At 39.6% G+C, this 24,285-nt stretch overlaps 2 protein-coding genes across 8 annotated transcripts in view; both read left to right on the plus strand.

Annotated features, from left to right (window-relative positions):
* The window catches only part of RMDN2 (regulator of microtubule dynamics 2), an 80,417-nt gene that overhangs the window by 38,611 nt on the left and 17,521 nt on the right, over positions 1-24,285 (plus strand). For 5 of the 7 annotated variants that reach the window (XM_058683070.1, XM_058683069.1, XM_058683067.1 and 2 more), the window contains 4 exons: positions 2,878-2,938; positions 9,207-9,282; positions 10,702-10,779; positions 21,854-21,952. In XM_058683070.1, coding sequence (XP_058539053.1) covers positions 2,878-2,938; positions 9,207-9,282; positions 10,702-10,779; positions 21,854-21,952 — 314 coding nt within the window. Of the gene's footprint in view, positions 1-2,199; positions 2,838-2,877; positions 2,939-9,206; positions 9,283-10,701; positions 10,780-21,853; positions 21,953-24,285 lie in introns of those variants that run through there. The other 2 variants (XM_058683068.1, XM_058683071.1) reach the window with 2 other exon arrangements.
* On the plus strand, positions 10,789-13,726 carry LOC131484637 (uncharacterized). Its single transcript, XM_058683074.1, has one exon. It carries the CDS (start codon positions 11,833-11,835, stop codon positions 12,442-12,444), a length of 612 nt encoding a protein of 203 aa, XP_058539057.1. The 5' UTR covers positions 10,789-11,832; the 3' UTR covers positions 12,445-13,726.

Here is a 24,285-nt window from a genome sequence, read left to right on the forward strand (position 1 = left end):
GTCAAAGCTTTTATACATATCTATTTCTGTCACTTGATATCAAAACTCTTTCTTGCAAAAAGCCTGTTAGCTGCCAATTCTCTGAGCTTCGGGGCAATAATCTGACATCAGACTTCTTTAATTTCTTCTTTTATTCTAAACTTTCTCTTCTCCAAGCTTTCTTTCTCTAAGTTAGCGTGAGGAAGAAACAGCACGAAAATAATGATACTACACATCTCATTCCACGGTAGTTCCCTGTCTTTTTTATTTCCAAGAAGGAAATATTTCCAAACCCCTTGTAATTATATTCCTTCCACTTGTAGATTTCCTTGCCACATTATTCATCATCAGCTTTGTGGGGCAGTTTTTCTGTAGTGATCCATCTTGCAGGCCACACACAAAATCGAATTCTAAAGAAGAGGTTTGTTAACTCTAGGGTAAATAAAAATTTAACCAAAGAGAAAAAACTGATTTATTTTCATATCTCCTGAGAAAATCACAGTCTAGCTATGTAAACTGCTAAAGTAGGAAAGACTTTTTATTTCCTGTAAGCTCCTGCCCTACCCTGGGCATCAGGGGTCGTCCTGTGTGTGATAGGAAGTAGAAATGAGAGCAAAATCACATGTTCTCAGACTGTAGACAAGCTTATGGCTTTGTGTGTGTGGGGGGGGGGGGTGGTGGGGAAACAGTATCATTGAAATAACCATGTATTATAAAGAAACAAACAGAAATACGTTGTGAGTAGAGGAGAATGCAAGGTGTTAAAAGAGTAATCACAGAAAGGATATGACGGAAGCCGCTGGGGGTTGATGCAGGGAAGTCTTTACTGTGAAAGTAAGAGTTTCACTTAGGTGAAATCACTTGGAATCTCTATTTTTAGACGGAGTAGAAGTTTGAGTTCATGGAAGAGGTGGTAAAAATGGAAAAAGAAATAGGCGGGAAGAAATCTGGGAACAAAAATGGAGATTGGAATAGGATGTATCTTAAAAAATGAGAAACCTTTATAGTGTCAAGACAAATGAGTAAAAGCCTACGATGTATTCTACTCATTCACATATTGAATATATTAAAAATAATTCTTTTTTTTTCTATCCATTTAGGAAATATTTATTTGAAATTACTGTGTCCGGGAGTGATGTTAAAATGAGGGGTTGAGGGAGGGAGAGAAGGAAGAGAGGAGGGAGGTAAATGTGATTAAGTTGGTGCCATGCTAAGGAACTTGCTAGATACATCAACATGGAGACAGCCCAATATACTTCAGTGTTTGGGTAGTGAGTGCTTAGGAAAGGTGATGACAGAGTGCGCTAGAGCTGAGACCAGCGTTGGGGGACACTGGAACTCAGTGTGCGGGAGGAGGACGTGCTGACTCGTTTTCCCCATAATAGCATATTTAAAATTGTTACCCCAAGGCATGATTTGATCACTGGAGAGCACAGAATTCCTTCATAAAACTCAGGATGGGGTATAGCATTACACAGTGTGTCTTATAAGCACTCTGATCATAATTTGTATTCCAAGTAAACTATGAATCTTATATCTAAAGGAACATTATTATAATTTCCAGAATTAAGTGATCGATACATGTGCCTCAAATAGATCACAAAGTACCATTTTGTAAGTGAAACAGCTTTTCTTTCAGACTTCACCTACATAAACGAGGCTGCAAAACCAGCCTGCATATGACCGACCCAGCTTCCTTTTGTATTCTCAGGGTTATGGACTCTCCTCTATTTTAGGCTGGTGGTTGTACATTAAAAGCTATTTTTGTTCATTTGGCAAAGTAGCTACATGCTGATTTCATTTTTAACGTTTGTACATTTAAAGCTATGTTTTTCAATTGTTTATTTAAAAATCACTCTTTGAATATAGGTCTACAATGTAATGTCAGTATTAAAACACTTCACTTTTTAATTTTTTCCACTTTAGGTAGATTTATACATGAGATATTTCCCTTAATGAGTAGAGCTATAAAATATAGAAGTGTCCCACCTTAACACATTAACAGAATGGTTTTAGAAGTAAGGATCCCTATTTATAAAGATTACATCATCCACTTAACTTAGAAGAGCATTTTGCAGATCCCTGGATATTCTCTTCAAGGCAACAGCAACAACAAAATGGAGCAGGGTAAAGGGAGATGGTATAAAACAAAGCAGCCCCTTTTGGAGAAGGATTTTCAGAATGTTGTCCAGTTTCATTGCAAGCATTTTGGTTTTTCAGGCCGCTAGACAAACCTCTATCCAAAGTAATTATGACATTACGAAAAGTTACTTCTAAAACTAAGTGGAATGATTTGGCAGGGTGATTTATGTGTCGAGCCTGTTCGTTTTTGTGCACGATTAGGTAAGCACTTCTCTGGGAAGCCTTCCCTTTGGATGGAGTTCTCTCTACATCTCAACACTGTTCTCTAACATGCTCTCTGTTTTTCATCTCACTTTTGGTTTTTACACACAATTTGTTTGCTTATATACCTGCTTTCTACTGAAATGTGAACCCTTGGAAGTCAAAAACTGTGTCTTAATTTGACTTTTTATTCCCAGAGATTATGATACGACACTCAGAAGGCATACAGTAAATGTCGGTCAATTATAGAACGATTTTTATTAATGCTTTTAAATAATGATTGGATGACTTTTCTTGCACTTGGTTACATCGCTTAGTCCAGTGAGCTTAAAACCTGAGCATTCATCAGAATCTCTACAGGCTAGTTAAAACAGATTGCTGAGCCCTAGACTTTGTTATAGGGTAAGTCTCTCTTTTAGCCAAAAATCTGCTTTTCTGTAAGTGATGCTTCTGGTCTTAGGAGCATATTTTAGGAACCACTGACTTAATTCAGTAATCTACCCCCCCCCCCCAACTCATATGAAGGTACTAAATGCAAGTACATTTTTCTTTCAGGGAAGACATTGGGGGAAAAAGCTATTACTAGAGCGCCCATGAATGGGCATTGTCATCTGTGGTAAGTACATAGAACTTACGCAGTCTTTTAGAATTCTCATATGCCTCTATATAAGTTACGATCGATTTTTAAGATATTATTATTTTTTTTTTTTTTTTTAATTTTTTTTTTCAACGTTTTTTATTTTTATTTTTGGGACAGAGAGAGACAGAGCATGAACGGGGGAGGGGCAGAGAGAGAGGGAGACACAGAATCGGAAACAGGCTCCAGGCTCCGAGCCATCAGCCCAGAGCCTGACGCGGGGCTCGAACTCCCGGACCGCGAGATCGTGACCTGGCTGAAGTCGGATGCTTAACCGACTGCGCCACCCAGGCGCCCCCGATTTTTAAGATATTATTGACCCTTTAACCTGTCAGTCACGTTCACTGAAAAATATATTTAATAGATAGCAGGGTAACTATTCTTAGTCTCATGTATTTTACACTATGTATATTTTAAATATATTCAAGGTAAACTTTCATCAAAGATTTCCTAAGTGAATCTACCAAGTGCAGCCCCTTCGAACATGATAAATTCTAATTAAGTGTGATTTAACATTTTATTTCAAAACAAATATTAAAGTGATATGCTTCTAAATGAAATGTGGAAAGAATGCTTCACAGGATAAAAGCATATCGCTCATTTTTTATACCTTAATGAGCTTGTGTATACTAATACTACAGGTCAAAGAGAAGTCGTGTATAATATAAGAAAGCTCAAACAAAGGGAATTTAATTCGTTGGATGGGTGTAGCTGACTACCCTTGGGGAAACAAATATATTCTTGAATATGTTTTATTTTGGATCCTTTGTTTGTTTAGAATTATAAAGCACAAATAAGAAGACATATGTTGTTTTTTAAATTTTTTTTTTAACGTTTATTTTTATTTTTGAGACAGAGAGAGACAGAGCATGAACGGGGGAGGAGCAGAGAGAGAGGGAGACACAGAATCGGAAACAGGCTCCAGGCTCCGAGCCATCAGCCCAGAGCCCGACGCGGGGCTCGAGCTCACGGACCGTGAGATCATGACCTGAGCCGAAGTCAGACGCTTAACCGACTGAGCCACCCAGGCGCCCCAGAAGACATATATTAATTAACACTTTGTAGTTGCATTTTTACAACATTCTTTAGTTCCTTGCGGCAATACAGGTAGTTCAGGTGCTAGAAAGATGACAGTAATAAATTAATGTATGACCCTTCTCTCAGACCTCGGTTTCCAGAAATCCACCCCTCTTCGGAATTATTTTATTCTCCTGGAGCACTTTGAGGCAGAAATGGCTCCCTTTCTGCAGGTCTGCATTTGCCCCACAGGGAATTGGTTTCACTCCACCAACTCTCAAGTACAAACCTGTTTATTTACTCTGCCACCAGCAGGGGGAGCTCCACTCACACCGTCCTCTTCAAGCCTCTCTGGTTAGGAGTCAAGGACATTTTCTATGTCCCTGAAGGGACACAGGCCAAAATAAAAATAGATCTTTTGACCTGCTCTCACTTTGCCTAAGACGAGGTGCAAGCTTGCCCCGGCCCCCTCCATGAGGGGAAAGCCACAGGACTGTGGAAGCCACAGTCCCCAGAACAGTTCTATCCACAGGAGCCCTCACTCCTCCACCTCCCGCCAGGAGAAAGGTACTTTTGCAGTTAGCGTCTTGGTACATATCTTTAGGGTCATTTTCCCAATGTATGAGGGTATTATTTCTATAACCAAATTTACCTTCTCATCTAATTTGCACATTAATATCAATAAATTAACATATGTATGCCTTAAAGTACTTCCTTTCTTCCACTTTTAGTGGTAACTACAATGAATTTGTACTGATCAAGCCACACTCTCTTCATTTCCTCTGATATTGGGAGTGTTTGGAAGCTAATTGGCCAGATTTAGAGGCAGAAAAAGGACCCAAGCCCTCCTCTTAACTCTGATCTGCTCCTCCCCCCATAAGTTTGACATAAATGACAAACTTTGGCCAGGCCAACCGCCTATTTTTATAAATAGTTTTACTGGCTCACAGCCCCGTCCGTGCATTTGTGCACAGCTGTGAAGTTCAGTAGTTGCAACCTTGACTCTCTGACCCGAAGCCTAAAATGTTTGCTACCTGGCCCTGCAGCACAACTTTGCACATCCATGACTGAAAGGACTATGTGATGGCTTATAAGCTTCAGTTTGAAATACAAGATGCAATCTTCAGGAATAATTATCAGAAAGGATTCACACTGAGAGGATGGTTGAAAAACAAATAGCATCTTAAGACTTGTTTTCCATCTTCATTTCTTCCAGAAAGCTTCAAAACTTTAAGTCTTCATAAAGCTGTCCACAAAAATGTTGTTATTTTTGTTGAACCAGCCCAAAATACTTCTAGGATCAAGAGAGTAAAGTCGCTGTGGCTTTGTAGTTTGTCAGCCCCATGGGCCTGGCCGTAATTACAAATAATATCTTACATATTTGTTGTGCTCTACTGTTCACAAATTGTATCCACATGGCTTACAGCACGTGATTTACAGAACAACCTGTTTCCGTTTTAGGGGTTAGGGTGAGCAAGGTAGTGTATGGGGGAGGTGTGGGGGGTGGGGATAGGTTGTTAGTGAGCAAGGGTCACACAGTAAGTAGAAAAGCAAACACCAGATCTTTTATTCGTATATACTCGGTATTCTATTACATTATTCTTCCTCTGCTTTCTCACGGCATAAATAGCATTTGTGCTGAATCAGAAGTACCGCAGGGAAGGTAATGGAGTTATTTTAGTAGCTGTTGACACAGGAATGTTTGTCACTTATTAAAGATATATTCAATATCAATGCCAAGAAAATACAGAATTTTTGTCAAAGCATGTATGGTGAGAATGACCTCTAGATGGAGGTAAAAGACCATATTGTGAATTAACATTCTTCAGCCTTCCTATCAACATGAGATGGTTTGTGAAATAAGATTTTAAATTGCATTTTTAAAGATGAACAATATACAAGAACAACAACAACAACACACGCGCGCGCGCGCGCACACACACACACACACACACACACACAGACATAGGTGGAACTGATCGCCAGAAAAGAAATGATGATCCTTTGGGAAAAAAGTGGTCAGGTGAACTTTGAATTTATGATATCTAGAAAGATAAATAATATTTTAGAATGTAAAGAAAAAAACTTCAAAACAGATTGGGAAATGCGTAAGACTGTAGGACAGATTATTATAAGGGAAATGTACCTGTTTCATGCAATGGTATTCATAAGTCATAGTTTTTGTTTTTCCTTTTTCTCCTCGCTCAGAGTCAGTTGGAGGGAATGTGCTGAGACAGCACTATTAATGCCTCGAGGTGTGCATTACATCAACCTGATGCTGATGTTCAGAAAATAGATGATTGATCCTAGATCAGTGAACACAGATTCTTTTCTTTTGCTTCCAGTACAAGTGTTTCGTTCTATAAATCTCTGGTTGAGAAAGTTCATATAGATCCAACAGATTTTTCTAAAAATGTGACATGATTTGTTTTTTTAATTTTTCTGCCAGTGTAGAGAGTAGGGAAATTGAACTAGTATATGTGAATTTAAGCAAGGCAGTGAGGTCAGTTTACTTACCACATTCTTGTGGACAAGATATAGAAATGTGGGCAGGCCTCTGGGTTACCCATATTGAGAGAAGGGTTTAAGCCAGTTGTTCAACAGAGTAACTGTTGGCAACATCACTATCAACCTGGAGACGATTCCAGGATTCCACGTCTGTATCTTAGACACTAGTGTGTTCCATAATTTGTCAGTGGATGAAGATATAATAAGTATGTAATAAAAGTTGCAAGTAACACAAAATTATGAGGAACAGAGTGTATGATGGGTGACAAGAGTAATTCAAAAGACTTTCACATTAGAAACAAAAGATTTTCATATATGTGAATGAATAGAGATACATATGGAAGGAGGGATGGAAAGAAAAGTGTCAAAATTTAATTTAGGGGAAAACATGAAAATTTGGATAACATGGAGAGTTTAGTTAATAATAACATATTAATTTGGGTACATTGCAAAAATTACATATCAATCTTGTCTGACAGTGTTAGTACAGTTGTGATAAATGTACTGTAGTAACGTAAGATGTATACAGTGGAGAAAACTGAGTAATGGGTATATGGGAACTCTCTCTACCATCTTTGCAACTTTTCTATAAATTTCACGCTATTTTAAGATAAAAGCTTATTGGGGCACCTGGGTGGCTCAGTCGATTAAGTGTCAGACTTTCGGTTTAGGTTGTGATCTCACAGTTCGTGAGTTCGAGTCCCACATCAGGCTCTGTGCTGACAGCTCAGAACCTGGAGCCTGCTTTGGATTCCGTGTCTCCCTCTCTCTCTACCCCTTGCCCACTCACTCACTCTCTCTCTCTCTCTCTCTCTCTCTCTCTCAAAATTAAAGAAACATTTAAAAAAAAAATTTTAATAAATAAAAGCTTATTTTTTTAAATAAAGTGACCTAAGGTTTTAAATACAAATAATGCCCACAACAGAAATGGGGGAATTTGGGGATGTAGCTGTGTGGAAATTTGCTCCACTTTCTGGAACTCCCTGGGAGGAATGATAAAGCAGAACGACAGAGAGAATTTCACAAGAACATGGTCAGACCGGAGGTGACAGTAACGGTTTTCCAGGGGAGCTCACGAGTCCAGTAATCTATTCCTACAAACTCAATCTCTGGTGGGTGGTGAGAGGTATGTGTCAGGCAATGTGATGGTAGAATTTGTGAATAGTAACATCTCCTAATCTGGTTAAGTTCTCAGGTCACTTTTGATAGGTTGATTTAGTCATCATTCTTGTTTCTACTGTTGCAGATTTGGTTGATTGTATAGAAACTGAAAATTAAGAGGTCAAAAAAGTCATAACTGAAAAGTGACCATTTTATTGTTTGTCATAAGTTGTGCAAATTGTGGGATCTTTTGTGCTCAGGAATGGTCTCACTGTTCCAAATTAAGAAAATTGTTCGCTTCATTTTTGTACTTGAAAGTTCTGCTTATCCACAGAAATGATCAAGATAAATACTGAAAGTTACATCTTTCATTTCAGTTATGATAATGCAAGTAGCAATTAATACCTACTCTTGAAAGATTTAGGTAAATGAATATTTTGCACAGACAGAAACCCTCTGAATATGAAAAGTAATATATCCCCAGGTTTTGGAGTGAGCAAATTGCTAAACAAATATTGCACCCAACTTATTTCAAATAATTATTGATGTAACTTTTGTATTCCCAGTGGGGAAAAAAAAGTAAACAATTCATGGGATGCCATATTCTCGTATGCAGTGTTTCCAAGGAAGGATTGAAGGTCATGGGGAATTTTTTGGAAAAGCGTATTCATGGGGCGTCTAGGTGGCTCAGATGGCTGAGCGTCCAGCTCTTGATTTTGGCTCAGGTCACGATCTCACGGTTTTTGTCATTGAGCCCCACGTCAGCCTCTGTGCTGATAGTGCAGAGCCTGCTTGGGATTCTGTCTCTCCTCCCTCTCTGCCCCTCCCCCTACTTTCACTCTCTTTCTCTCTCTCTTTCTCAAAATAAATAAACAAATTTTTTTAAAACTTTCAAGAAAAAGAAAAGTGGAGGTGCCTGGGTGGCTCAGTGGGTTGAGCATCTGACCCTTGATGTCAGCTCAGGTCATGATCTCATGGTCTGTGAGTTCGAGCCCTGTGTTGGGGTCTGTGCTGACAGTGCAGAGCCTGCTTGGCATTCTCTTTCTCCCTGTCTCTCTGCCCCTACACGCCCCCCCCCCCCAAATACATAAATAAACTTAAAAAAAAAAGTGTATTTTGAAATTACCTTTGACTTTGTTTTAGTCATGATACTTATTTTTGTTTTCAAATCATATCAAGGGAGGCCGTGACATTTTTATTTTTAATTCTGTTAAAGGAAGAACAGGGATATGATGACACAATATATTTTTTCAATTTATCACTGTTATGACTAGACTTTTTCTGAGAGCCTCTTTGTGACTTTGATGCTGATGATGGTGATAGAAGCAGCTAATATTTCTTGAAACTCACTGTGTGCCACGTAGTATTCTAAGCAATTACACGTTTTAGGTATCTTGCCCTTGTGGCACACATATGAGGTAGACAGTGTGAGTATCCTCAGTAATAGCTGAGGAAACCAGCCTCATGTTAATGTCAAGTATTTATTATTTTTAGGGCCCTTGTATCTATCTGAATCCTTTCATCAAGTATTAATGAATGCTTTAGAGATATTCTTAAAATGTTTACTTGGTATATTTGATTAAAAAGTTCACGCACTATCCACTGTTTTTATCCTTTTCAGGTATGCAGTCTTGTGTGGCTATGTGTCTGAGTTTGAGGGCTTACAAAATAAAATCAACTATGGACATCGCTTCAAGGTATTTCTTGATATTAAAGATATTTTAATGTAGCTATGTGTTCCATTAAAAGGCATAAATCAAATTATTTAATAAATGGATCTCTCACGGTGTGTGGGTGGCTCAGTCACTTAAGCGTCCAACTCTTGATTTTGGCTCAGGTCATGATCTATTGGTCATGGAATTGAGCCCATGACAGGCTCCATGCTGGGTGTGGGGCCTGCTTCAGATTCTTTCTCTCCCTCTCCCTCTGCCCCTCCCCTGCTCATGCTCTCTCTCTCTCTCTCTCTCTCTCACACTGTCTCTCAAAAAAAAGTTATAAAACCCAAATTAATCTCAATCTCAAGAAGTTTATCTTTTTAATTTTTATTTTATTTTTTCAGTGTTTATATATTTATTTTGAGAGAGAGAGAGAACATGTGCAAGAAGGGGAGAGGGACAGAGCGAGAGGGAGAGAGAGAATCCCAAGCAGGCTCCACGCTGTCAGCAAAGAGTCCAAGGTGGGGCTCCAGCACACGAACTGTGAGATCATGACCTGAGTCAAAATCAAGAGTCAGATGCTTAACTGCGTGAGCCACTCAGGTGTCCCTATCTTTTTTATCTAAATGAAGTGACAGTCTTTAAATAGTACTGTGCCAAAAAAATGAAACCTATTTGAGTGATTGAAGATTATTATTCTAGATCTTGAAAGAACTTACATAGTAGATGAGTATTAGTTTTTCAAAGACAGGATTAGTCTTTTGGTGATGAGTTCACCAACATCAGAAACATGATCGGGACTAATTAGTTAACATTACTTGCATATTGACTTGGTGGAAGGAATAGAATCCAATCTGGGACTTAAACTTACCATGATAAATGAATAAAATACTTGCGTATTGATTTGGTGGGGGGAATAGAATCCAATCTAGGACTTCAACATACCGTGATAAATGAATAAAATAAGTAATATACGTGTAAATCATTTGTAATGTGCCTGTAGCTTTGATAGCTCAATAAATGAGCTAAGAAGTTTCTTTGTTTTCCAGCTCCCTATACCCATTTTAATAATGTCAGGGGAATAGCTTCCTCCACAACCCAGTTCTGCTATTCTGTCTTCCATTATATCCTAATCATTGGAAACTTGCAAGCATGCTGCTGAATGAGTATTAGCTAGGCAAGTCATGGGCAGACAAAAGCGTCACTTGGAGGTTTTCTACTTTTTATAGTGACGTTGGCTTTAAATTACCCATAGCTTAATGAAATCATCATCACAGTCAGGTTCTAGTTGTGAGCAATCATTTCTGATAATTGAATTATTGGTATGACGTCTTATGTTAATGGTAGGGATTAAGGAGGGGGACTAAACAACACCGTAAAGCCCCTTTGAATTTCGGCACAGCTGCATTCAACACCACCTGAACCCTGAGAGATGGTATTTGTTTTGGACTTTTCTTTTAGGAGCATCTGGATAAAGCAATCCAGTTTTTACCCGAAGAACCTTTTTTGTATTACCTCAAAGGAAGATACTGTTATACTGTAAGCCGAATGTTTTTATCCATAATTCTTATCTCAGTATACTTTGATTACGTGATATATTTTTAATGACTTATTCTTTCTTTAGTTGTCTCACCAGGTGCCTGCTGTAGGGAAAATGATAAAATCAGTACGTGTTTTATGAGTTTATGATTGATTGGTTTATATACCATGTTACATATGGCATGTGGTTTTATATGTATACATAGATGTCTGTGCTTTTCCACCTACCACCTCTCCATTTCCCCTCACAACAATCACACCGTCTCCTTTGTGCTCTCTCAATTGGCGATCAGCCACCTACCTGCGTGTGCCCTGTGTTGGTGTCCTACTCTTTGTTTCGTGAGAGGACTTTGTCACTTAACAGAGTGTCTTGAGCATTTATGTGCCTACTGTTCTTGCCTTGAAAGACCTGAATTTAGAAAAGGACATGAAATATATAGGAATAAATAAAGGCAGCTGGCGAGTCTAAGCCCCGGTGTGTTAAGTGACATTAGTTTATAGAAAATTAACATAATGTGAAAATACATCTTCAGGGATGCATGAAAAAATTATGCTTAAGAGAAATGCTATTTCTGAATGAGAAGATTAGCATAAGCAAAAGAGGAAGCTTGTTAGTTGAGGTTTGAAGATTAGGAATGGAAAAGGAAGCTTTTTTGTTGAACACCTGCTATGTATCAAATGTGCAGTTTATACTTTATATTTCTTATCTCCTTTAATCCTTAAAACAGCCCTGTAAGCAGTTTTTATTATGCCAGTTTTTGATATTAAGAATCTGAGTCTTCATGAAGGTACAAGACTCCAAAGGCTTAAAACCCACCAACCCGACCTCACACGAGTCTGGGGCTTGAATGTACATTATATGTTTAGGCTTAAAAAACCCAAGAAGGAGGGGCGGCCAGGTGGTTCAGGTCACGATCTCACGGTCTGTGGGTTCGAGCCCCGCGTCGAACGGGTGACGGCTCAGAGCCTGGAGCCTGCTTTGGATTCTGTGTCTCCTTCTTTCTCTGCCCCTCCTCTGCCCACGCTCTGTCTCTCCCTGTCTCTCAAAAATAAATGACTGTTAAAAACAAACACCAGCCTGCAGCCTACCAGTGCGGAGCCCCCGCCACCCTCAGGGCCCTGGAGGTGCTGGTTGCGTGGTGGGCCTCTGGAAGACCCGACCCGCGCTGTGCCCCGGGATGGCTCTGCGGCCGCCAGGTGAGGCCGGATCCAAGGGCAACATGTGCTACCTGCCTAGGGCGGCCCAGGATGCCCCCAACACCTGGACGCCTCCTGCACACCTTTCCCGGCCTGTGGCCGCTATGGGAACATGCTAACCGCTGCGGGGGACGATGTTCAACTTTTCCCGCAGCTGGAGGCCGCCGTGCCTGCATCCCACGCTATGTCCCCCTTTGCCTTCCGGTGCGGTCCGCGCCTCCCTTGCTGAGCTCCAACCTGGCCCTGTGGAGGGAGCGGCTCTACGATCCGCCCTGGTACAGCAAGCCACCAGCGCGGTACCCAGTTCCCCAGCTCCCCAGAGAGGTGCCCCACTTCCTCAACAGCAGCCACGAGTATACAGGCGCCACCAGTGAAGGCTTGGGCCATACTGGTGGCCGACGCGACAGTGGCCAATGCCGTGGACCTGAAATTTTCATGCCGCCGCCGGCTGCGAACGCTTCCCGGTGACCTGAGGGGGTGGAGGCCTCCCAGTTATTATCTTGCTCCCCCAGCAAGTGGTCTGAGGAGGGCTCCAAACTCCTGAACCAGCAAGGGAAATCATTTTCCCGGGTTCCTGGTCCCCACAGACAGCTCTGGATCTGCTTCTCTTTGTCGAACTCTGGGTAAAGACTCCTTCAACTACCAGAAGGTCTCTGCCTCAAGCAGACGATGTTTGGTGAAGTGTGGCATTTTTGGTGCATTCTGCAGTAGCCTTGTTGCCAAAGGAGTCAGGTTTGGACCTTTTCAAGGTAAAGTGGTCAATGCCAGTGAAGTCAAGACCTATGCAGACAGTTCTCTGATGTGCGAGACCGTCAAAGGTGGTCATTTGAGCCACTTTATAGATGGAAAAGGAGGTGCAGGGAACTGGATGTCCTCTGTCAACTGTGCCTGTTTCCCCAAGGAGCAGAGCCTGGTTGCAATGTCAAAGGCAGATATCTTACGAGAGCTGCAAGGATATCTGCCAGAACCAAGAGGTCCTTGTGTGGTATGGAGACTGCTATGGAAAGTTTTTGGACATTCCCGTGAGCCTTTAGCTCACAGAACAGAGGAAGCAGGTGCCTGGGCCCTCTGAAGAGTCTGCAGAAGGCTACAGGTGTGAAAGATGTGGAAAAGTATTTACCTACAAATATTACAGAGACAAGCACCTCAAGTACACCCCTTGTGTGGACCAGGGTGATAGGAAATTTCCCTGCTCTGTCTGCACACGATCCTTTGAGAAGTGGGACCAGCTCCGGATCCCTGTCCTGCACGTTCACGAGAAGCACCAGCCTCACAAGTGTTCTACGTGTGGGAAATGCTTCTCTCAGTCTTCCAGCCTAAACAAACACACGAGAATCCACTCTGGAGACAGACCATCCCAGTGTGTGTATTGCACAAAGAGGTTCACTGCCTCTGGCATCCTCTGCACATATATCAGGCAACACTCGGGAAAAGCCCTTCAAATGCAAGTACTCCGGTAAATCTTTTGCATCCCACGCTGCCATGACAGCCGCGTCCGTCACTCACGCAAGGAGGATGATGGCTGCCTGGGCAGCATCTGTGGAAAATCCTTCCCGGATCAAGAAGCCTTCTACTCCCACACGAAGCTTCACGAAGGCTACTAGCCCTCAGAGAGTATGGGGACAATGTAAAAACTAAAAGCTAGGATTCTTTGTTTTCCTTGCTTATGGGTGTGTCGTACGGACAGATGATAGTTATACTAAGACGAGAAACAGAAAAATGGAACCGGCCAAAATGCTGAGTTTAACTGATTTCACAGAAATATTATTCACAATTTAAAAAAAAATTTAGTGTTTGTTTATTTTTGACAGAGAGAGAGACAGAGCATGAGCAGGAGAGGGGCAGAGAGAGAGGGAGACACAGAATCCAAAGAAGGCTCTAGGCTCCGAGCTGTCGGCACAGAGCCCGATGCGGGGCTCAAACTCACAGACCGCGAGATCATGACCTGAGCCGAAGTCAGACACTTAACCGACTGAACCACCCAGGCGCCCCATTATTATTCACAATTTTTTTTTTTAATTTTTTATTTTATTTTATTTTTTTAATGTTTTTTATTTATTTTTGGGACAGACAGAGACAGAGCATGAACGGGGGAGGGGCAGAGAGAGAGGGAGACACAGAGTCGGAAACAGGCTCCAGGCTCCGAGCCATCAGCCCAGAGCCTGACGCGGGGCTCGAACTCACGGACCGCGAGATCGTGACCTGGCTGAAGTCGGACGCTTAACCGACTGCACCACCCAGGCGCCCCTTATTCACAATTTTTAACAAGAACGGAATTTTGGTGAATTTACCTAAAAGTAGTGAAAGCTGGCTCTTAATAGAGCTTAAGGGTCTGGAAACTCAACACAAACCCTGAGAGAAGGACACTAGGAGTAGAGTTTGATTTTTGTGATGAAAAAGACATTTTCTCTGTTTTGGACCCCAGTTGTCATGCCTGTGGCCATCACCTGGTCTCTTTTTCATAGAATAAATTCTTTAAAAGTTCAAAAAAATAAAAATAAAAATAAAACAAACAAGCAAACAAAAACCCAAGAAGGAAATTCTGATTTAAAGTGGATCCTGATCTTCATGGCATAAACAAATGGCAGAAGCTAATGTTGATCTTCCCTGGAAGAATATACATGCACACAGGCCTTATAAAACTGCAGAGTAGCCCAAGGATGATGAGGTCACAGTCAAAAATAATAGAATATACAAAGAAATAAGGCATCAAGTATGACAGTCAGCAGAAACCAAAATCAGGAATAGATCTAAAAGGACTTCAGATCTTGGAACCGTGGAATATACAATGTTAAATAGCTACTTATACAGTGTGTTTTTTTCTTTTTTTCAAATAAAAGGAATCGGGGAGAGGGGAATAGATGAGGAGCATGAGACTACAAAACTGACCAGGTAGATTAGAAAAAAGATAAGATAAATTTTGGTATAAAAGTCTATTATTTCACATTAAAAGAAAACTCAGTGGAAAGATTTAGCAGTTGATAGGCACCACTAAAGAGAAAATTAGTGAACTTTAAGGTAAATCTGAAAAAGTTGCCTGGAGTGCAGCACGGAGGAACAAAGAGATAGAAAATATGAAGGAAAGATAAAAAGACATAGAAGGGAAGAAAGGATATTGCACAGTGCTAAATTTTCATGTGCTCTTGGTAATTAATAAAACAAGAAGGCAAAAAAAAACATATTAAGCATGTAAAACATTGGAGCTTCCCATTTAATAACCTTGATCTAATACACATATGAAAATAATGTACCATTGGAGGATACACATTTTTCCAGTATATGTAGAGTGTTCACAACATTGACCAATATGAGGTCATGAAGCAAGTCTTAATAAATTTCAAAGAATCGATATCAAACAGGTTTCCTGATCATAATGCAATTAAATTCAAGTTATGAAATAAGACAACTTAAGAAACATAAGTCTTGAAATAAGAAGTTATAATTAAAAAAACAACAAGGAGATGCCATTTATTCTTACTCATTTGATAAAATTTATAAATATCCGTGTAAGATGTTGCAAAGATGTGGAGCAACAGGAACTTTTGCATTGTTGTAGGAGCATGCTGCTTTGGAAATAATTGGATACTAGCTTTTAAATCTGATTACTTGCCTACCATATGACCCACAGTGGTGCCTACCCTAGAGAAAGTCTTGCAAAAGTACTCTGGGAGGCATGTGCAAGAATGCCTGCAGCAGCCTTGTTCCTAAGAGCAAGAAAATGAAAAAGATCCAAATGTCCACTTACAAAAGAGTGGGTGAAAACTCACTGACGTATGTTTAAATGATGGAATGTTTCACAGCTATTTAAACGACAGAACTTCAGTCACACTCAGCAACCTGGATAAAATCTTAAAACCATAATAAGTGAAAAAAATAAGTCATAGAAAGAAATAAACAACATGGTATCATTTTTTTTTAAGTAAAAAAAGGCAAAAATAAACAGAGCAATAAGTAACACTATGTAGGAAGGCAAGAGAATAATTTTGTTTAATAGAGGTTAATGGCTACTAGAAACCTAGAAGATGATACTGGGAAGGAAGGCACTTGATGGGGTTGAGAGAGTATCAGTACCCTCTTAAGTATTCATTTCTGAATCCTTTTAATCTTTTATGATAAACCTCTAATATTCATACTTGGGAAAAAAGAAAAGTTTTTCAAAGGAAGCAAAAAATACTGTGCATCCCCTGTAGAAGAGGACTGATGCACACAACTTGCAAGCACCGTGCCCCTGCCCACATGTGCTTTGCAGAGTGGCCCAGCTGGCCCCTGTCTTGGCAGCAGCTGCACATCTCCTGTGGAAAAGGACCAGCACCACCTTGTTAAGGGTACACACCCTGCCCACTGTGTTCAAGGGCAGGAGATTTATCTGACTTTCCTAACACAGAGAAACAGGCACAGAGAGTTAGGCAAAATGAGGAGACAGAGGAATATATCCCAGATGAAACAACAGGACAAAATCACAGCAAGAGACCTAAGGGAAACATAGGTAAGTAATAGGCCTGATAGAGAATTTAGAGTAATGATCACAAAGCTACTCACTGGACTTGAGAAGAGAGTGGAGGACATCAGCAAGACCCTTAACGCAGAAATAGCAAAGAACCAATCAGAGTTGAAGAACTCAATAATTGAAATTAAAAGTGCACTGGATGGAATAAATAGCAGGCTAGAAGAAACAGAAGGATGAATCAGTGATCTGGAGGACAGAGTAATAGAAAGGAATCAAGCTGAGCAAGTGAGAGAAAAGAAATTATGCAAGATGAGAATAGACTTAGGGAACTCAGTGACTCCATCAAATGTAATAACAATTGCATTATAGGGATCCCAGAAGAAGAATAAGAGGAAAAAGAGGGCAGAATATTTGAAGAAACAATGACTGAAAACTTCTTGATTTTGGAGAAGGAAACAGAAATTTAGATCCAGGAGGTACAGAGATCCCCCAACAAAATCAACCCAAGGAGGTCCACACCAAGACATATAGTAATTAAAATGGCAAAAAGCAGTGGTAAAGAATTTTAAAAGCAGCAAGAGAAAATAAAACAGTTACATATGAGGGAAACCCCATAAGGCTAGAGACAGGTTCTTCAACAGAAACTTTGCAGGCCAGAAGGGAGTGGCATGATATATTCAAAGTGCTGAAAAGAAAAAATCTATAGCCAAGAATACCCTATCCAGCAAGGCTATCATTCGGAATAGAAGGAAAGATAAAGAGTTTCCCAGACAAACAAAAATTAAAGGAATTCAGGACTACTAAACCAGCCCTATAAGAAATGTTAAAGGGGACTCTGTGAGTGGAAAGGAAAAACCATCAATAAGAGTAAGAAAGGTAGAAAGTACAAAAGCAATAAAAATAAGTATATCTTTTCAAATGCCCATGGAACATTCTCCAGAATAGATCACATGTTAGGCCATGAAACAAGTCTCAACAAATTCAAAAAGTCATACCATACATCTTTTCTGATCATAATGCTGTAAAGCTAGAAATCAACTGCAAGAAAAAATCTGGAAAGAACACAAATACATGGAGGTTAAATAATATGCTACTAATCAATGGATGAGTCAACCAAAAAATTAAAGAGTAAATAAAAAAAATACATGGAGGCAAATGAAAATGAAAACACAATAATCCAAAATCTTTGGGGTCCAGCAAAAGTGGTTCTAAGAGAGAAGTTTATAGCAATACAGGTCTACCTCAAGAAGCAAGAAAAATCTCAAATAACCTAACATGACACCTAAAACAGCTAGAAAAAGAAGAACAGACAAAACCCAAATCCAGCAGAAGGAAGGAAATAATAAAGATTAGAGCAAAAATAAATGATACAGAAAAAGAAGGGAAGGAAGGAAGGGAAGGGAAGGGAAGGAAGGAAGGAAGGAAGGAAGGAAGGAAGGAAGGAAGGAAGGATCAGTGAAACTAGGAGCTGGTTCCTTAAAAAGAGCAACAAAATTGATAAACCTCTAGCCAGACTCATCAAAAAAACAAAAACAAAAAGAGGACTCAAATAGAAACAAAAGAGGAGAAATAACTGACCCCACAGAAATACAAAGGATTATAAGAGAATATTATGCAAATTTATCCCAACAAACTGGACAACCTAGAAGAGATAGATAAATTCCTAGAAACTATATAACCTACCAAAACTGAAACAGGAAGAAATGCAAGATTTGAGCAGATTGATTACCAGCAGTGAAATTAAATAGTAATTTAAAAACTCCCAACAAATAAAAGTCCAGATGGTTTCACAGGTGAATTCTACCATATATTTAAAGAAGAGTTAATACTTATTCTTGTCAAACTTTTCTTAAAAATAGAAGAGGAAGGAAAAGTTCCAAATGCATTCTAATAGGCCAGCATTACCCTGATTCCAAAACCAGATAAAGACACACTACAAAAAATAACTACAAGCCAATATCTCTGATGAACATACATGCAAAAATCCTCAACAAAATAATAGCAAACCAAATCTAACAATAAATTCAAAAAATCATTTACCGTGATCAAGTGGGATTTATTTCTGGCATGCAAGAGTGGTTCATTGTTTGCAAATCAGTCAGTGTGATACATCACATTATTAAGAGAAAGGATAAAAACCATATGAACATTTCAATAGATGCAGAAAAAGCATTTGACAGAGTAAATATCCATTCATGATAAACATGCTCAACAAAGTTGGTTTAGAGGAAACCTACCTCAACATCATAAAGGCCTTATGTGGAAAAACAGCTAACTGAGAGCTTTTCCCCTAAGGTCAGGAACAATGCAATGATGTCCACTCTCACCACTTTTATTTAACATAGTACTGGAAGTCCTAGCCACAGCAATCAGACAAAAAGAAGGAGAAGGGGAAGGGGAAGAAGAAGGGGAAGAAGAAGAAATACAAGGCATTCAAATTGGTAGGGAAGAAGTAAAACTTTCACTATTTGCAGTTGGGAGAATCTATATATAGAAAAAATAAAGACTTCCTCGAAAAACTACTAGAACTAATAAATGAATTCATTCAGGTCACAGGATAAGAAATCCCCATGTACAGAAATCTGTTGAATTTCTAAAAGCAGCAGAAAGAAAAATTAAGAAAATGATCCCAGGGCACCTGGGTGACTCAACTGGCTGAACGTCTGACTTTGGTTTAAGGCATGATCTCGCAGTCCGTGAGTTGGTGCCCCATGTCAGGCTCTGTGCTGTCAGCTCAGAGGCTGGAGCCTGCTTCAGATTCTGTGTCTCCCTCTCTCTCTGCCCCTCCCCCACTCACACTCTGTCTCTCTCTGTCTCTCAAAAATGAATTAAATGCTTAAAAATTAAAAAAAGAATCCCATTTACTATTGTAGCAAAAATAGTAAAATACCTAGGAATAAACTTAAAGAGGTGAAAGACCAGTACTCAGAAAACTATAAAACATTAATGAAAGGAACTGAAGATAACACAAAGAAATGGGAAGACACCCATACTCATGTATTGGAACAACAAATATTGTCAAAATGTCTATACTCTCCAAAGCAATCTATAGATTTGATGCAATCCCTATCAAAATACCAACGGCATTTTTCACAGAACTAGAACAAGCAATCCTAAAATTTGTATGGAACCACAGAAGACCCTGAATAGCCAAAGCATTCTTGGAAAGCGAAAGTGGCAGTATCAGAATTCCAGGCTTCAAGTTATATTACAAAGCTGTAGCAATCAAAACAGTTTGTACTAGCACAGAAATAGACATGTAATCAATAGAACAGAATAGGAAACCCAGAAGTAAATCCACAATTACATGGTCAATTGATCTTTGACAAAGGAGGCAAGAATATGCTATGGGAAAAAAACAGTCTCTTCAACAAATGGTGTTGGGAAAACTGGACAGCAACATGAAACCGGATCACTTTCTTTCACCATACACAAAGTCAAAATGGAATAAAGATCTAAATGTGAGCCCTGAAACCATAAAAATCCTAGAAGAGAGCACAGGCAGTAATTTCTCTGATATTGGCCATAACAACATCTTTCTCGATGATTCTCCTGAGGCAAGGGAAACAGAAGCAAAAAGAAACTATTGGGACTGCCTCAAAATAAAAATTTTCTACACAGCAAAGGAAACAACCAAAAAAACTAAAAGACAACCTACTGAATGGGAGAATATATTTGTCAATAACATATCTGATAAAGGGTTAGTATCCAAAATATATAAAGAACATATACAACTCAATACCCAAAAAACAAATAATCCAACTAAAACATGAGAAGACATGAACAGACATTTCTCCAAAGAAGATATACAGATGGACAACAGACACATGAATAAGTGTTCAACATCACTCATCATCAGGGAAATGGAAATCTAAACCACAATGAGATATCACCTCACATCTATTGGAATGACTAAAATCAAAAACACAAGAAATAACAAGTGTTGGTGAGGATGTAGAGAAATAGGAACCCTTATGCACTGTTGGTGGGAATGCAAACTGGTGCAGACACTGTGGAAGGTAGTATGGAGGTTCCTTGAAAAATTATAAATAGAACTACTCTATGATCCAGTAATCACACTGCGGGATATTTACCAAAGGATACAAAAACATTAATTCCAAGGAATACACGCGTCCCTATGTTTATTGCAACATTATTTATAATAGCCAAATTATAGAAGCAACCTAAGTATCCATTGATACATGAATAGATAAAGAAGAAGTGGTATTTATACACAGAAGAATATTATTCAGCCATAAAAAGAATGGAATCTTGCCATTTGCAACACCATGACAGATCTAGTGGGTTTAACACTAAGTGAAATAAGTTAGAGAAAGACAAATATTTTATGATTTCACTCATGTGGAATTCAAGAAACAAACAAGGGAAATAAGAAAAGAGATAAACCAAAAAACAAACACTTGACTAAGAGAACGAACAGATGGTTAGCAGAGGGGCAGTGGCAGGTGGATGGGGGAAATAGGTAAAGGGGATTAAGAGTACACTTATCTCGTAGAGTACTGAGTGATATATGAAAGTGTTGAATCACTATATTGTACACCTGAAGCTAACATAACACTGTATGTTAACTCAACTGGAATTAAAATAAAATGATGGGAGAAGGAAGCAAAAAATAAATGATAACAGGAAATTTAATTTTGGTGGTTATTGGTTAAAAAATTTTTCTCCTGGATTGTAAATATGTATACCGAGACCTCGCTCTACACTCCCCCTGGGTTGAGGATCCTTGTTCTATTTACATTTCTGTGATGCTGTATTCTGGATCAGGTTGGCAGCGGGAAGTAGGCAGTAAGAAAGAAAAGGTGGGGTCTGGTAGCTCCTATACTCCATGCAAAGAAATACTGTATGGCCATCTCAGACTCTTGAATCACATGAACAAACAGGATCAGGATTATTCCCCATCCCCACCCCTGACTCTGATTTTTATTATTTTTTTATTTATTTTTGAGACAGAGAGAGACAGAGCATGAACGGGGGAGGGGTGAGAGAGAGGGAGACACAGAATCCAAAGCAGGCTCCAGGCTCTGAGCCATCAGCCCAGAGCCCGATGCGGGGCTTGAATTCACGGACTGCGAGAGCGTGACCTGAGCTGAAGTTGGATGCTTAACCGACTGAGCCACCCAGGTGCCCCTCATCATGAGTATTTTAAATTGGTTTGGTAACCAGTGCTTTTTAGAGCTCATAGTTTGTTAGAATTATAAAAAAGGGAAGGTACAATATTAATATCATTAAGTTGATCTCTGTTGTATATGTTATTTAGGAATATGTCCATATTTATGTATTATATGCATACACACACATATACACCTACACGCGCACACACACATACACACACACATCTAACTGAGGAGAGATTCTTCATTCAAAAAGTGAAAACTCTCTAAGAATGATGTTGCTTCATATTTGCAGGTCTCGAAACTGAGCTGGATTGAGAAAAAAATGGCTGCTACTCTGTTTGGAAAAATACCATCCTCAACTGTAGAAGAAGCTTTGCAAAATTTCCTTAAGGTATATTTTGTGTATCCATTATTTTAGTATCGAACTGGCTATGAGCTGCGTTAGTCCCCCCTACCCTTCTTCATGTGGATCTCCAATGGAAGCCTGGGGTGGAGTCCTAGTTTTAGCATGTCCAAACTGCTTCCCAGAGCAGCTAGTTATTCCCGAGGTCCTAGGTACAGCCCCTACTACCAAATCCAAGAGCAGCTCTCCAGGTTGTGTGAGCATGTGCAAAAGCATTCATGCCCTGATTATTAGACTTGGTTCCAAATTCTCGTAATGAGCCTACTATAGAACCAGTTTAATCTTAAAGAACTAAAAGATGCCAAAAGGGAGAGCTATTTCAAAAGCCATTCTACAGGTTGCAGACAGTTCTCTAGAACATTCTTAGGGTATCAGACCAAACCAGTATTTTCATTCCTGTTTAAAATGTATAATAAAACTAAACAGTAATATATGTGTGTGCATATAATCAACTTTCTGGTAGGCTAATCCCTTTATCTTTCTCTGGAACCAGTTATAGAATCTTATAGAGACTAAGATGTTTCATCTTTTTCGTCTACCTATTTCAGATTTGTAACAATATAGACAAAATCAGACTCTAAATTGTATTGTCCAACATTTTGTCCCTTCTCATATTTTTTTGTTGTATCTTAGGGATCAATTTTGTAGAACTGAAAGGGATTTAGAGAACACATATTCTAAGATCACAAGTATATTTCATTGTACTTTCCATTTATGAATGAATGCTTAGTGCCTACCTACTGTGCTCTGTGGAAAAAAATAAATGTTCTGAGCTTAAGCATGAGTCCAGTGGGAAAAAGTACAGGGAATAAAAGTACAAGGGCCAGATGTTTCTTATTTTTTATTTAATGTGATCTTTTTTGTTTTATAAAAAGGAAATCAAGGGGCACCTGGGTGGCTCAGTCAGTTGAGCATCCAACTCTTGATTTTGGCCCAGGTCATGATCCCAGGGTCATGGGATCGAGCCCCACATCGGGCTCTGCACTGAGCATGGAACCTGCTTAAGATTCTGTCTCTCTCTGCCCCTCTCCCTTACCTGTGGTCTCTCTCTCTAAATTAAATTAAAATTAAATTAAATTAAAACTTAAACAAAGGAAATCAAGACCTCAGGAGCTTAATTTTTTCTAGTGTCACACAATGGCAGACCAAAGACATGAATGTAGTTTAAAACTGTATCATCCTTATTTCTTCACCTTTTATCCACCACTGGTAATTTGTTATTTCATTTTAAATTTATAAGAATACAGATCATAGTAGGGGCACCTGGGTGGCTTAGTCGGTCACGTGACCAACTCTTGATTTCTGCTCAGGTCATGATCTCACAGTCGTAGGATCAAGCCCCGAGTTGGACTTCATGCTGTGTGTGGAGTCTGTTGGGGATTCTCTCTCTCTTTCTTGCTCTCTGCCCCTCCCCCATTCTCTCTCTCTCTCTCTCTCTCTCTCTCTCTCTCTCTCTCTCTGTCTCTCAAAATAAATAAATAAACATTTAAAAAAATATATAGATCATAGGTATATTTAAGCTAAATGGTTCATAGAAGGTGCTAAGCTAATTAGGAAAAATGTTGTTGGGGCTTGAAACTCATTTCTCCATAGTAGCAGTTATAAATGGGGGATCAGATCTTTAGGACACTGCCCCCAAATTCTTAAGGTGCTAATGTACCTGAAATATTACACAGATAAAATCAAAAGTGATCAGAGGCCCAGCGATATAGAGGTAAGGATTGAAACCTCTAGAACTAGACCACCTGGTTAAATCTCAGTTCTGCCACTTACCGGCTGATTAACATTAGACGAGTTTCTTAACCTTTCTCTCAAGTTCATCAATAACATGGAGAGAATAGTACCTGACTCAGAGTGTTGTTGTGAACATTAAATAAGTTAATACAAGTAAATTACTTAGCGATTTCCTAGCTCCTAGGAAGTGCTCCATATCAGCTCAGAAAATGTTAATGTTATTAAAATGTAAACACCTTGGCAAATCATCTTGGGGACCTCCCCATTCAGTCTTGACTTAGATTCCGTCTGAAAATGCATTTGGTGGTGTTTGTTCAGAGTCAGAAGGCATCAGGAAAGCTCCCCTCTACGTTGACTGCAACATCTGGGGGTACCGAGGAGCTAGGGCAAAGGCTGGGGAGGAAGTGAGAAATCTGGGAGGTGTGGGGAGGAGAAGGAACTTGGATCCCATGCCCTAGGAGAGTCTGCAACCCCTAGTCCCAGTAGGAAGTCGTGTTTTTGGACCCTAGACTGTAGGACTCCTGTCCCCAGCTCTGTGTCTCCAAAGAGGATTCATAGGGGCCAGGAATGTGTCCCTAGACCATCCA

This window comes from Neofelis nebulosa, chromosome 9 (genome assembly GCF_028018385.1).
Source record: "Neofelis nebulosa isolate mNeoNeb1 chromosome 9, mNeoNeb1.pri, whole genome shotgun sequence".
In the NCBI taxonomy this organism is placed as follows: Eukaryota; Metazoa; Chordata; class Mammalia; order Carnivora; family Felidae; genus Neofelis; species Neofelis nebulosa.

Excerpts from the sequence above, each read along its gene's own strand:
- LOC131484637 (XM_058683074.1), top strand. The coding sequence starts at position 11,833 with ATGACTGTTAAAAACAAACACCAGCCTGCAGCCTACCAGTGCGGAGCC.